Below are 14,009 nucleotides of genomic sequence, written 5' to 3' on the forward strand. Positions count from 1 at the left end.
AAAAAGTAGTCCCTTATAAAAGCAAACACAAGCAGGATCTTTAGACCAGAAGTTCCCAACCTGGGGTCCCCAGATGATGTTGGTCTACAATTCCCATCCTCCTCGGCCACAATGGCCTTCAGCAAACATCTCATGGCACCAAAGAGATAGTAACAAATGCAAGGCAAGATTTCTTGAGTTTTGAGCTACCACAGAAAGAAACCCATGCTTAGGTTAAGCTACCCACCTAGCCCCTGAAGACAGAGAGTAGCTCATGGAGATCTTTAATTTTGTCACACGATCCCTGGCTGTAACTGGCAGAAATCTGTAGAGATCACCTTCTTGCACAGGACTCAGAAAGATGATCTCAATGGACAGGCAAGTTTGTATTTGGGAGAAGGCTGACCAGCAAACATTCGGCTGCAAAGACTCGGAGCCAAACTATTTGCACCTGGCCCTGCACTCTTCCCATGTACCTGCACACAAAGTGGTCCTTGCAGAGCAGCAGTGAGAACCCTTAGAAGGAAGTGAAGCCATGGGGAGCCACAGAGCTCTATGGGAAAATCTCTGGGAAGGGCTACATTTCCCAGTGTTTGTGTGCCTTCCAAGACATCACTGGGGTTTCCCATGGCTTCCCTTCCCGATGTTGTGCATGGACTGCTCTGTGCAGAGATAGGTAGAACAAACAACCGCTTCTGTGTGGGGCCAAGTGCAAATATTCTGCTCCAGTGCTTCAAGGCTGAATCTTTGATTCTTCAAGGCCTGCTGTCCAGTTAGCATTTCTCTCTCACTCAGGAGGAGAAAGAGCTGGGTCAGAATCAGAGCCAGCATGGTGTAGTGGTTAGAGTACTGGACTAGGACCAGGGAGACCCGAGTTCAAATCCCCATTCAGCCATGAAACGAGCTGAGTTACTCTGGGCCAGTCATGAGAAACTCAAGTATGTAGTACACCGCTCTGGGCTCCTTGGAGGAAGAGCGGGACATAAATGTAATTGTAATAATAATAATAATAATAATAATAATAATAATAATAATAATAATATAACGAGCTTAGTTTGGCAAGTCCTCAACAAATCAGAACTTCCACCAGGAGATGATCACCTAGATCAGGGCTGCTCAGTTTCAGCCTTCCAGCTGTTTTTGGACTACAACTCCCATAATCCCCAACCACAGTGGCCAATAGACCAACATCTGCAGGAGGACCAAAACTGAGCAGCTCTGACCTAAATTATGGCCAGGCCTCTATGGAAATGTTGAGTACTGCCCCGCCCCTTACTTGATAAGCCTTGGAGCACATCTTGTCCTTCTCAAAAGGAGCAAGAAAAGGGGAGCCATTATTTTTTCCAATTGCACTTTACCTGCCCTTCCAGCTTCGGCAACTAGAGTTCCAGAACTCTCATGCAAGTCCGGATGGAGAAAAGCGAGTAAGGTGCTTGTATTAGATTTCATTTGCTGATGTTTTAAATGTTATTAGCTAGTCCAATTACCTTTCTGATAGAAAATGACAGTAAAGTGTTTAGAAAAATCAATACAAGTCATTTATCTGAATGACTCGGGCAGGCGTTGCCATGCTGGGGCCTCCAGCTGAGACTTTCCTTGGCTTGATCAACGTAACAACACGTTTCCCCCCCTTCCTTTCTCCAGTATTAAATTACACTCAGCAAGGAGGCTGCCAGGTGGAAACCCTAAGCTCATTAAAGTGCCATAATTAAAGGATTTATTTCACTTGCCTTAAGGCAGCAATGAACTGCCTTCAAGTGGGAAACTTGGCGAGGGATCGAAGCAGTTAAAAAAAGAGTTTCCATGCTTGCTGCATCCAGTGACCTTTAGTGATATTTGGCTTTGGAATACACAGTGCTTTTTATTGTCTTTAACCTGACTGTGAGTCTGGCGTGTTCTACAACAGGAGGATTCCTGCCCTTTCGAGGCAAAGAGAAGACATTCTGTGTTGCTCTCCTCACTTGACAGAAGATGGGCTGTGGGTGTCTTTCCATTCCCCTTGGCGGGAGCTTGAAGAAGGGAGTAGATGGCGGCTGCTTTCCTCTCCCTTGAAGGAGCCAGACCTCCTGCCCTCAGTCATGAGTCAGCACACAGCTGAAATCTGCAAGAGAACACAATACTGCCGAGGCTCTCAAGCTGGAGTCCCCAGATGTTGGCCAAAGGCCATTGTGGCTGGGGATGAGGCAAGTGGTAGGCCAACAACATCTTGGGGCCAAAGTTTGAGAACTCCTGCAATATTGTGACAGCTCAGTGCTATGACCTTTTTGCAAGCAAATTCCACGGCTGCTTCTTTTCCAACTTCACTGTCAATAATTATGTATCCCATCATCCAAAAACTTTTGGTTTAAGCTGAGAATTAAGATGCTTTACATTTTCACCCATGTTGTAAAAAGCATGGAAATTCCAAGCTAAGGTGCCCACCTTAACTTTTGTGGCATATAACCTACAAAGACTTTGTACAGTCTGGTATATTCTGCTAGCTTTAGAAATGGGGCTCCATGCACCCACACTTTGCCGTGGTCTTTCAGCTGGACACTGGGTGGGGGAGGGATGCATCCAGGCAGACATTCAACAGGTGCAGCTTCCCAAATCCCTTCCTAGAGATGCCCCCGATGAATTTCTGCCTGGTGCATCTCTACAAGGCACAGTGCTCCCCCAAAATATCACTTATACAGTGTCTCTTGCGCCAGAAATTCAACAGGTCCCCAATACAGCCACAATCTCTTCTTATAGATACACTTGATGGATTTCTGTCCTTTCTAGAAGCCATAGTTTTCCCCTCTTTCTGTTGCAAACCTGCTTCTTTGTCAAAGACTGACTGACTTACTTATTTTATTGTTAAATTTATATACCGTCTTTCATTAAAGCAATCCCAAAGCGGTTTACAGCAAAAATTTAAACACAAGATGGTAAAAAAGACACAATTAAAATATTAAGTGGGGGGGGGGGAATTAAACAAATCTGATTAAAAATGTAAAACAAAAGCATAAAAGCAATACAGACTATAAAGAGAAGCAGCAGAGAATCAAATAAATGCCTGGGCAAAAAGCCAAGATTTTACACTTTTTCTAAAAGCTGTGATGGAGACCGAGGAGCGAATAGCCACTGGGAGAGCATTCCAGAGTCTGGGGGCAGCAACAGAGAAGGCCCTGTCCCGCGTGCACGACAACCGAGCCTCCCTCATTGTTGGCACCTGGAGCAGACCCCCCTCAGATGACCTTGTCAAGCGGGCAGCAACTCTTGGAAGCAGGTGGTCCCTCAGGTATCCCGGGCCCAAACCGTTAAGGGCTTTAAAGGTCAAAACCAGCACCTTGAATTGGACCCGGAAACAAACTGGTAGCCAGTGCAGCTCTTTCAAAATAGGTGTGATGTGTTCCCACCAGGCAGCTCCAGATAAAACCCTAGCTGTCGCATTTTGCACTAGCTGCAGTTTCTGGATGTTCTTCAAGGGCAGCCCCACGTAGAGCGCGTTACAGTAATCCAGCCTTGATGTGACTAAGGCGTGGGTAACTGTGGCCAGATCTGCCTTCTCAAGAAAGGGACGCAGCTGGCACACCTGCCGAAGCCATGCAAAGGCACCCCTGGCCACCGCCTCCACCTGAGCTTCCAAAAGCAGAGCCAGGTCCAGTAATACCCCCAAGCTGCATACTTGCTCCTTCAAGGGGAGTGCAACCCCATCCAGAACCGGTAAAATCTCCTCATCCCGATTGGCTCTCCTACTGACCAACAGTACCTCTGTCTTGTCCGGATTCAGTTTCAGTTTATTAGCCCACATCCAACCCAACCCAACTTAAGCTATGTCAAAAAGGTTTAGAGGTCCGGGTGTGAGATCATGTGCTCCTACCATCCATCCCATCTTCTCCACCATACAAGTTCCCACTACTGGCCCTAACCATGGTTAACAGTAAGCAGGATTTGCTACAAAGCAAGCCTAGTGCAGATTTCATTTTTCCTCAATCTCTTCACCATGATTAAGAGAGTCTGTTGGCTTAATGCTTCCCTCTTCTCTCTCTTGTCCAAATTCCTCCCAATTCCCTTTTGGTTAATGCCAACCATGGTTTGCTTTATACCAGGGGTTGAAGCTGGTTTGCAAAGCACAAACGTAATGCAACACTACACTACAATCAATGGCAAAAAGAAAAGAGAAAGGGAAATCACATGGAAAAGGAGAGCAATTGGGGAATCACACTTTTTTGGTCTTTTGACATATTCTGGCACATATCCCAGAACTGAAGCAGAGTGCAGGTAATATACATTTCCAGTTATTGCAAATCTCTCGTCTGAAATCCCTTGCAGCACTCATTCTATGCTAAATATGAAATCACAAGTGGGGAGAGCTTTGGAAAAGCCTCCATTACCATCAGGCATCTACCAAGGAGAGCAGAATTAAGTGCAGAGCTTTTATAAAATACGTAACATTGTGTTGGCATGCATGCACACTACACACACACACACACACACACAGTATGTATGTGGGGTGGGGGGCGCAAGGGCATATATGTGCATATGCACAAAGTCATGTGTAGGTGATTGTCCTTACCACATCTCGCACAGGAGGTTCGCTGGATCGAACCCAGCCAACAGGAGAGATGGCAGCCACTCCTTGTACTCGCCTCTGACCTCAGTCGCATCCTTTAAAAATTCTAGTGCATGCTGACCAGAAGAAACTTTGCAGCCCCATTTCAAGAAATGCTGGAATAATGAGAATTTTTTATGGCGCAGGCAGAGGCCCAAATCTGTTTCAAGAAGCATGATCCCATACTTCAGAAGAATGTGGATTAACCGATGTCTGTAATAAAGTACAAAACACAAACGTGTTAACTGGATACAGTGTCTTTCAGAACGTTCTGGAAACATTTTACACACCACTTTGCCCGCCAAGAATCAATTGCTCATTACAGAGGATTCTGGGGCGTGTTCTAGAACACACATTCCATGCATGTGCAGCTGGCTGAGAACACACTTCTCTATGATCATGTATCACTCTGCTGAGTGACCACCTCTGCACTATTCAAGAAAAACTGAATTGGCTTAGGAAGGTTTGGAAGTCATCTTCTTGTAAAAAATAAAAATAATCTGAGGAGATAGTTGCATTCTGCCTTATGGCAATAGTCATCGGAACATAAGAAATTGCCGTACATAGAGTCAAATGCCTTGAGTCCTTTAGCAGAAAAGCAGAATATCAATGTAGTTAGTACATAAATCAATAAAATAAAATAATGTTTGGGAAAAACAGTTATCAACTTGTCATATTTCTAACACAAGGGTTCTCAACTTGACATTGTGGGTGGGGATGATGGGAGTTGTAGTACAACAGCATCTGGGGACTGAAGGTTGCAAACCCCATTTCAGTATTTTTCTCTTACTTCAAGCTGGAATGCAGCCAATTAGAACCATGTCAACAAATGATTAAATGGAAAGGAAGACCCAGTGGAATCTACTTTAACACACTCTTTCTCTTTTAAAAAAGAAACAAGTGAGAGATTGATATTAAGAGAGTATAAAACAGCCATTTCAAGCAGAAGGCGATCATGAAAAAGAGAATTATGCTAATTAAGAATATACTTGACTCAACTGCAAAATCGTGTCAAGTTCTCTGGAGACAGAGATTGCTGATAAGACCCTTTGAAAGCAAAGAAATTAGACTGAGGGACTGTTCAACAAGCTTCTGCTTCAAAGAGAAGAGCTTCCCCAGGGAGATTCTGAAAGGTTCTTTACAACCTGTATATGACCCAGAACTGAATATAAGAACAGCCCTGTTAGATCACGCCCAAGGCCCATCTAGTCCAGCATCCTGTTTCACACAGTGGCCCATCAGATGCCTCTGAGACGCCCACAAGCAAGAGGTGAGGAATGCCCTCTCTCCTATGGATTCTTCCCTGCACCTGGTATTTAGAGGCATCTTTCCTCTGAGGCTGGAGGTGGCTTATAGCCACAAGACTAGTAGCCATAGATATACCTGTCCTCCATAGATAGACCTGTCCTCCATTTAGGCCCTTTTAAAGGCCATCCTAGCTAGTGGCCATCACCACATCCGTAGCAGAGAATTCCATAGATTAATTACACGCTCTGTGAAAAAGTACTTCCTTTTGTCAGTCCTGGCCTTCAGGTTCATGGGTTGACCCTTAGTTCTAGAGTTGTCAGAGAGGGAGAAAATTTATCTCTGTCTACTCCATGCATAATCTTATACAACTCTATCATGTCTCCCCATAGTCGCCTCCTTTCCTGGCTAAAAAGCCCCACATGCTGTAGCCTTGCCTCATAAGGAAGGTGCTCTAGGCCCATGAACATCTTGGTTGCCCTTTTCAAAACCTTTTCCAATTCTACAATGTCCTTCTTTAGATGTGGTGACCAGAATTGTACGCAGTACTCCAAATATGGCCGCACCATAGTTTTGTATAAGGGCATTATAATATTAGCAGTTTTATTTTCAAACCACTTCCTAATTATTCCAAGCATGGAATTGGCCTTTCACAGCTGCCACACATTTTGTTGACACTTTCAACAAGGTGTCTACCGCAACCCCAAGATCCCTCTCCTGGTCAGTCACTGACAGCTCAGATCCCATCAGTGTATATGTGAAGCTGGGTTTTTTCCCCTCAATATGCATCACTTTACACTTGCCAACACTGAACCACATTTGCCATTTTGTTGCCCACTCCCCCAAGTTTGGAGAGATCCTTTTGGAGCTCCTCGCAATCTGTTGTGGATTTTACTACCCTAAACACATCTGCAAATTTGTCCACCTCACTGCTTACCCCAACTTCTAGATCATTTATGAATAAATTGAAAAGCACCAGTCCCAGTACAGATCCCTGGGGGACCCTACTTACTTCCCTCCATTGTGAAAATTGTCAATTTATTCCCACCCTCTGTTTCCTGCACGACAACCAGTTAGCAATCCACACATGAACCTGTCCCCTTATCCCATGGCTGCTAAGTTTACTCAAGAGCTTTTGGTGGGGAACTTTGTTAAAAGCTTTTTGGAAGTCCAAGTATACAATTTCAATCAAATCACCTTTACCCACGTCTGCTGACACTCTCAAAGAACTCCAAAAGGTTAGTGAGTCAAGACTTGCCCTTGCAGAAGCCATGCTGGTTCTCCTTCAACAAGGCCTTTTCTTCTATATGCTTAACAATTCTGTCCTTAAGTATGCTTTCCATCAATTTAACCTGCACAGAAGTTAAGCTAACCAGCCTGTAGTTTCTAGAGTCCCCCCAGATCACTTTTTGAAAATCAGAGTTACAATGGCTACTTTCCAGTCCTCTGGTACAGAACCTAATTGTAGGGACGAGTTACATATTTTTGCTAGAACAGCAATTTCACATTTGAGTTCCTTCAGAACTCTTAGGTGGATGCCATCTGGCCCTGGTGTTTTGTTAATCTTTAGTTTTTCAAGACAGTTTAGAACATCCTCTCTCATCACCTCATATTGGCCCAATTCTTCACCCTCCAAGCCCGAGAAGCTCAGTTCCAGTGCAAGTATACAGTCAGTATCGTCCACCATGAAGATAGATGGAAAGAACTCATTCAGCTTCTCTGCAATCTCCTTATCCTCCTTAATAATCCCTTTTACACCCTCATCATCTAAGGAACCAACCACCACTCTGGCAGGCTTTCTGCTTCTGATATATTTAAATAGGTTTTTGTTATTCCCCTTGACACTTCTAGTTATAGGCTCCTCTTTATGTTCCTTTCTGCTCTCTTCATTTGGGCAGGACATCTATTTTCTGAAGGAAGTCTTCTTCCCTTTTATAGCTTCCCTGACTCTACTTGTTAGCCATGCTGGCATACTCCTGAACTTGGTGGTACCTTTCCTTCTTGGTATACATTCCAACTGAGCTTCTATTAAGTAAGTTCCATTTTTTTCTGGAGTAATTTAACCCTCCTGACTTTCCCTTTCAGCTTCATTTTTTTACCAGTCCCATCATTTTTTAGAAGTTTCCTCTTCTGAAGTCCAATGCATCTGTGTTGGACTCCTTGGCAATGCTCCACTCATATATAAGCTGAACTGAATCACACTATGGTCACTGTTCCCCAGTGGTTCCACAACTCTAACATCTCACACCAGGTCCTGGGCATCACTGATATGTCTCATCTTCCCATCTGGTCTTACATGGGAATGGTCCATCAGTACTATCTGCAGTGACTAGTGACAGCTCTCCAGAGTTTCAGACAGGAGCCTTTCCCAGCCCTACCTGGAGAAGCCAGGGATTGAACCTTGGACCTTCTGCATCCAGAGTGTATGCTCTGCCACTGAGTTATGGCCCCATTCCATTCCTAATCACAGGAAGAATCTCTCCCCAGGTATAGTGTTCAGACAAATCCCATACACATGATCAGCGGAGGATTTACCGGTTACACAATGCATTGGCACAGGATGATGGGGCTTGCAAATACATTGTAACCATCAGTTACCAGCAGTGTTCCCTCTAACAGGAATTTCCAGATGCCGTTGACTACAACTCCCATAATGCCCAGCCAAAGGCCATTGCAGTTGGGGATGCTGGGAGTTGTAGTGAGCATCATCTGTGAATCGCTGTTAGAGGGAACACAGATTACCAGACACCTGAATAGGCCTACAATTGGTCAATTATCTCTAGACAGTTTCCACAGTGCCCCTGCCTCTTAATAATTGGATTTCTTACACTGAGGAAATCCTGGGCTTCCAGCACTGAGCAGAGGATTGGACTGGACAGCCTATGAAGTCCTTGCTGACTCTGCGATTCCCTAACTACATACATACCCTTTTTGGAAAGCCAGGGACATGGGCGAGCTGCACTCAAAGATTGGACAGGCTTGTGCATCTGGGCTGTAACCTTCCTTAAGCAAAAGTTCCAAGCAATCTTCATGGCCACCATAGACTGCTGAGTAGACAGGGCTCACTTTGCCTGCAGCACTGCCACAGAGCCGGTCAGTAACTGGGATAAGTAAACGCAATATGCTGTGGAGAAGATGCAAACCGGGGGTTAGCATTTCAGATTTTTGTTTCATCTTCCCTATGATCTTTACAAATTGAAGCAGATCATTCCCGACTCCCAACTTTGCTGCCTTTTAATATGTGCTATGGAAAAAATAAATAGCATTCAGAGATTTGCAATAAAACCCTAATTTTCCCAAGTTTAGTTTCAAACTGAAGTGAAGTTGATGGCTTCATGCAAGTAGAATTGAAGTATTTTGATGCAAAATGAGGGGTACAGCCTCGTTTTGATGCATATTTTAGTGCAAAACTAGGGATACTATCCTTAGGGAGAGGACAGAAATTTGCCCCTGATAATATCTGCTACAGAAAAATTTAAACAGAATTCAGAGTTTTAAAATAGTTTGATCCTTAACAGAAAAAAAAGCAGGGTGTGGGGGGGGGCCTTTTTAAAAATTCAACACTTTTATATCTTATTTGCTTCCAACGTCAATCTAAAATACCTTGTTAAAAGTTAAGATACAGTTAGGCTGGAATCCTAAACAAACTTCCTAGAGAGTAAGTCCCACTAAACTCAGTGGGTCTTACTTTTGAGTAGATATGCTAGATCAATGGAAGAGTGCATAATCTTCCAAAGATATAAGAACAATTCCTATTTCTAGGAATTCCCAGTTAAGTTTAGTTAACTACCAGCCATGAAAGGGCGGTGGGGGCAGGGGGAGAAGCAGGATCGGGACCATGGCACACAGGGAGAAAATATTTCAACCTTTCCTGTTGTACCATGATCCTAACTAATCTAGCAGTCACTGAGGTGAAGTTGATGGCTTCATGACAAATTCACATGGAATCAAAGTATTCAGATGAAAAGTGATGGGTACAGCCACTGGACTTGAAAGTGGGGTAGTAACTGGGCCCTCCAACCCATTCGAGTTTGATGCAAGTGTGGACCTCTATGAGGTCCTTCCTCTCCTTTTCTTCCTCAGATTTCCCCTCCATGGTCTCCACTGGTTCCTTCATTTCCTGTGATGTTAAACCTTCCTATCTTTCAGAAGAACAATGTGGCTAGTCTGTTGCTGCAAAGATCCCACCAAAAAGTGTTGTGCACTTCAAAGATTCAGAAATCTTGCACTTCAAAGATTCACATTTTTGGAAGGGTGGTACAGAAATCGAATGAATGAATGAATGAATGAAATCTATCACAACATATGTTTTTGTGTCCACTTTATCAGATGAATGAAGTGTTATTCTCAACAAGCAGATGTTTATTCTCTGTAAAAGTGGGAAAGGAGGAGTAAAAATGGAAACAGTACAGCCAGAAGGTCATAAAATGCAAGAAGTACAACCTGTGACATTGCTACGCAAAACTGAAATGTTCATCTAAGATAAGCGAAATGGCCATTTCAACTCTTTGGGCTGGTTCAGAAGTCACTTGGAGCCATGGTTAATGCCCGTCCCTGCACAAAGTTCCAGAGCGTTGGGAGTGCATGCTCCCTTGTCCCTTGCCCACCAGAGCATCTACTTCTGATTTAGAATAAGCCAAGATTGGTGTCATGTCCAAACCAACCAGTTTTGGTTTATTCTAATCTAGTTACCTGAAATAAACCACAGTCTGAAACTCACTTGGAACCTTGGTTAAAGATAGCAGTTTATTTCATAGGAACATAGGCAGCTGCCTTATACCGAATGGAACCATTTGTCCATCTAGTTCAATACTGTCTACACTGACTGACAATGTCTCTCCCAGGTTTCAGGCAGGAGTCTTTCCCAGCCTTACCTGGAGATGCTGAGGATTGAACCTGGGACCTTCTGCATGCAAAGCAGATGCTCGACCACTGAGGTATGGCCTCATTCTCTAAAGGGAATATCTTACAGCAGACAGGGCTCACATCCAATCACCCATCCAAATGCAAACCAGGGCAGTCCTTGTTTAGTAAAGGGGACAATTCATGCTTGCTACCGCAAGACCAGCTCTCCTCCTCTTACTTGTTTCAAGTAAGTAAGTAAGTTAGAATGAACCAAGATCGGTCAGTTTGGACATCATGCTTGTTCTTGGTTTATTCTAACCTGAATCAGAAATACAGGAGAACCTATCTATCCGCAGACTCACCATCTCGGTTAGGTAATAGACACTCAACCTCAGCATATGCTGGGTGTGTGTGTGTGGAATGTGGGGGGGAGGGTTAAACCCATGCACCTGTGGGTTGGGGTGGCCGGAAATGACCTCAAAGGTGGCGCAGCCCCTGGTGGCGCAGTGGTAAAACTGCCGCCCTGTAACCAGAAGGTTACAAGTTCGATCCTGACCAGGGGCTCAAGGTTGACTCAGCCTTCCATCCCTCCGAGGTCGGTAAAATGAGTACCCAGAATGTTGGGGGCAATATGCTAAATCATTGTAAACCGCTTAGAGAGCTCCGGCTATAAAGTGGTATATAAATGTAAGTGCTATTGCTATTGCTATTACTGGCACTCGCTTTGTAAGTGGCTCATTTGTTCAAAAAAACAACAAAAAAAGCAACTTTTCATAGCATTTGGGGGACTTTGGGTCTTGAGGGGCATCACTTGACGGAGGAAGGCCCGTGGAGCATGGTAGGGCATTTTATCTGGCTTGTTTTCATGTTTTTTTGCAGCTCTTTAGTGATATTTTTGAAGTCTGGGAATCTAACCCCCATGATCCCATTGACCTCAATGCTTCATTATCCGTGGTTTCGTCACCTGCGGTAATCTGCAGGAACAGAACCCCCGCAGATAATGAGGTCCACCTGTAGACACTTGAACAGGCAGAGGAACAGGGGACACGTGCTCAGGGACGCCGCACAGGAGCAGGCTTTAACCTTGGTCTGAACCAGCCCTGTGAATGTTTAATAGAAACAAAACCGCTTCTAATATAACTTACTTGCTGTGCCCCATTTGTGCTGCAGCGTGGATAGGCAACTGCCAGTCCTCTTCATTGCAATACAGGTCTGGATCTGCCCCTGTCGATAACAACAACTCCACACAGCTGTCCTTGCCTTCCTGTGCAGCAATGAATAATGGGGTGGCCCGATCCTTGGCTTGGCAATTGACGTTTGCTCCTGAAACAGAATTTTAAAAACCGATGCAGAAGATAACTAACATTAAATAACTCTGCCTCTCAAGTGCATTCCAGCCATTTAGCAGGCCATTGCAGCTTACAATTACACACCCCAAAAATCATAGGACTTGCCTTGCAGAGTTACACTAATGGCCCACATAGTCCTGCCAGATGCAAATTCATTAGCAGATCATAACAGTAATAGATATCCCCTGTGTAGCCGATATCTGGAGGTATCTCTGAACATGAAGGTTCCATTTAACCATCATCCCCATCCTCCATGAAGTTGTCTAATCCATATTTAAAGCTATCTAAGCTACCAGGAAATGGAAGGGATTGAGCCAGTGACCTTTCACATGCAGCGCAGGAGTTCTACTACTGAGCTACTTTCTCAAGGCAAGGCCCACCACACCGTTGGGTAGGCTCAAACCACCAGCCTTTGTGCAAGAGACCATAAATTTGTATAAGGGCATTATAATATTAGCATGTTTATTTTCAATCCCCTTCCTAACGATTCCTAGTATGGAATTGGCCTTTTTCACAGCTGCCACGAACTGAGTCGACACTTCCAATGAGCTATCCACCATGACCCCAAGATCTCTCTCCTGGTCATTCACCAACAGCTCAGATCCCATCAGCATATATGTGAAGTTTGGGTTCCATAGGTTGCTTATGCATTCTGTGAAAAGTCCTTCGTTTTGTCGATCCTAAATTTCTTGGCAACCAGTTTCATGGGATGACCCCTGGTTCTAGTGTTATGTGAGAGGGAGAAAAATTTCTATCAACTTTCTCCACACCATGCATAATTTTATAGACCTCTATGTCTCCCCACGGTCTTTTTTTCTAAACCAAAAAGCCCCAGATGTTGTAGCCTTGCCTTATAAGGAAAGTGCTCTAGGCACCAATCATCTTGAAGGAGTTGAGTCACCTGGCTATACTTTTCGTATTGAGCAATGCTTCTGGAGATTTATATGTGGGTTTGATTAACTGTCTTTAAAATGAATCTTTAGTATTGAATAGCTGATAATGTTTATGACAATATCCTTCTTCACACTGACTGCTATCATTTGTTCAAAATGAGAGCAGAGAAACCAAAGGCCTATTATGTATGAGGGAGGCTTCATGCCTTACCAATTCTTTTCACTTTGTGTGACTGAATGCAGATTATAGAACTTTGTAAGTTCTGAATGCAGATTATAGAACTTTGAAGAGAGCTTGTGGCTACATTCCTATACTCCGTTAGGCACCCTTGGTCCTGACTTGGCTTCAGCAAGAAATAGAGGTCTGCAGGCAGCGATCTGTAATCATCATAGACAAGAATGCCAACACCATGCATGAAATTCCTTGCTCAAGGTTCAAAACAGGATCCCCAGAAGTGGGACCAACAATAAATGTTGCAGCACAGCCCCAGCCCATCAGAGCAGAACTCCTGTTCAAGATTCCAATCAGCCCCAAACAAGAGCCTGGCCATAACGTTCAGTAATGATCCTAAGGAGCACTATTGGCTCCACATTGGGGATGTGGCGGCCTAGGCACTGTGAGGCTGCCATCTTATGCACAGAAGGCAAACTTTGCTGGGGAAATGGTCATGGCCAAGCGACATTGTTTCAGCTATACTATAGCCCTATTCACATGTTATATTCAGCACCTGTACAATCTGGGTACAGTTTATGCATGTAAAGTTATTCCCACGTTATGTTCTATGCATGTACAGCAATTCATTTCCAATCTATCGTGCATTCCAAGGGGTTCACTTTTTAAATGAATGTGCGTACTGTCATTCATACAAAAATATGTATGTGTATACACATATACAACATTAATATTAAAATAAAGGAGAGAAAAGCTGGCCTTGTGGTAGCAAGCATGACTTGTCCCCATAGCTAAGCAGGGTCTGCCCTGGTTGCATCTGAATGGGAGACTTGACGTGTGAGCACTGCAAGATATTCCCCTCAGGGGATGAAGCTGCTCTGGGAAGAGCAGAAGGTTTCAAGTTCCCTCCCTGGCTTCTCCAAGATAGGGCTGAGAGAGATTCCTGTCTG

At 44.2% G+C, this 14,009-nt stretch overlaps 1 protein-coding gene across 8 annotated transcripts in view; it reads right to left on the reverse strand.

Annotated features, from left to right (window-relative positions):
• The window catches only part of ASB3 (ankyrin repeat and SOCS box containing 3), a 64,716-nt gene that overhangs the window by 10,450 nt on the left and 40,257 nt on the right, over positions 1–14,009 (reverse strand). For all 8 annotated transcript variants that reach the window (XM_053245531.1, XM_053245579.1, XM_053245515.1 and 5 more), the window contains 3 exons: positions 11,791–11,968; positions 8,727–8,924; positions 4,520–4,768 (listed from right to left, as the gene is read on the reverse strand). In XM_053245531.1, the coding sequence (XP_053101506.1) occupies positions 4,520–4,768; positions 8,727–8,924; positions 11,791–11,968 (625 nt within the window). The remainder of the gene's footprint in view (positions 1–4,519; positions 4,769–8,726; positions 8,925–11,790; positions 11,969–14,009) is intronic.

This window comes from Hemicordylus capensis, chromosome 1 (assembly GCF_027244095.1).
Source record: "Hemicordylus capensis ecotype Gifberg chromosome 1, rHemCap1.1.pri, whole genome shotgun sequence".
NCBI classification, from domain to species: Eukaryota; Metazoa; Chordata; class Lepidosauria; order Squamata; family Cordylidae; genus Hemicordylus; species Hemicordylus capensis.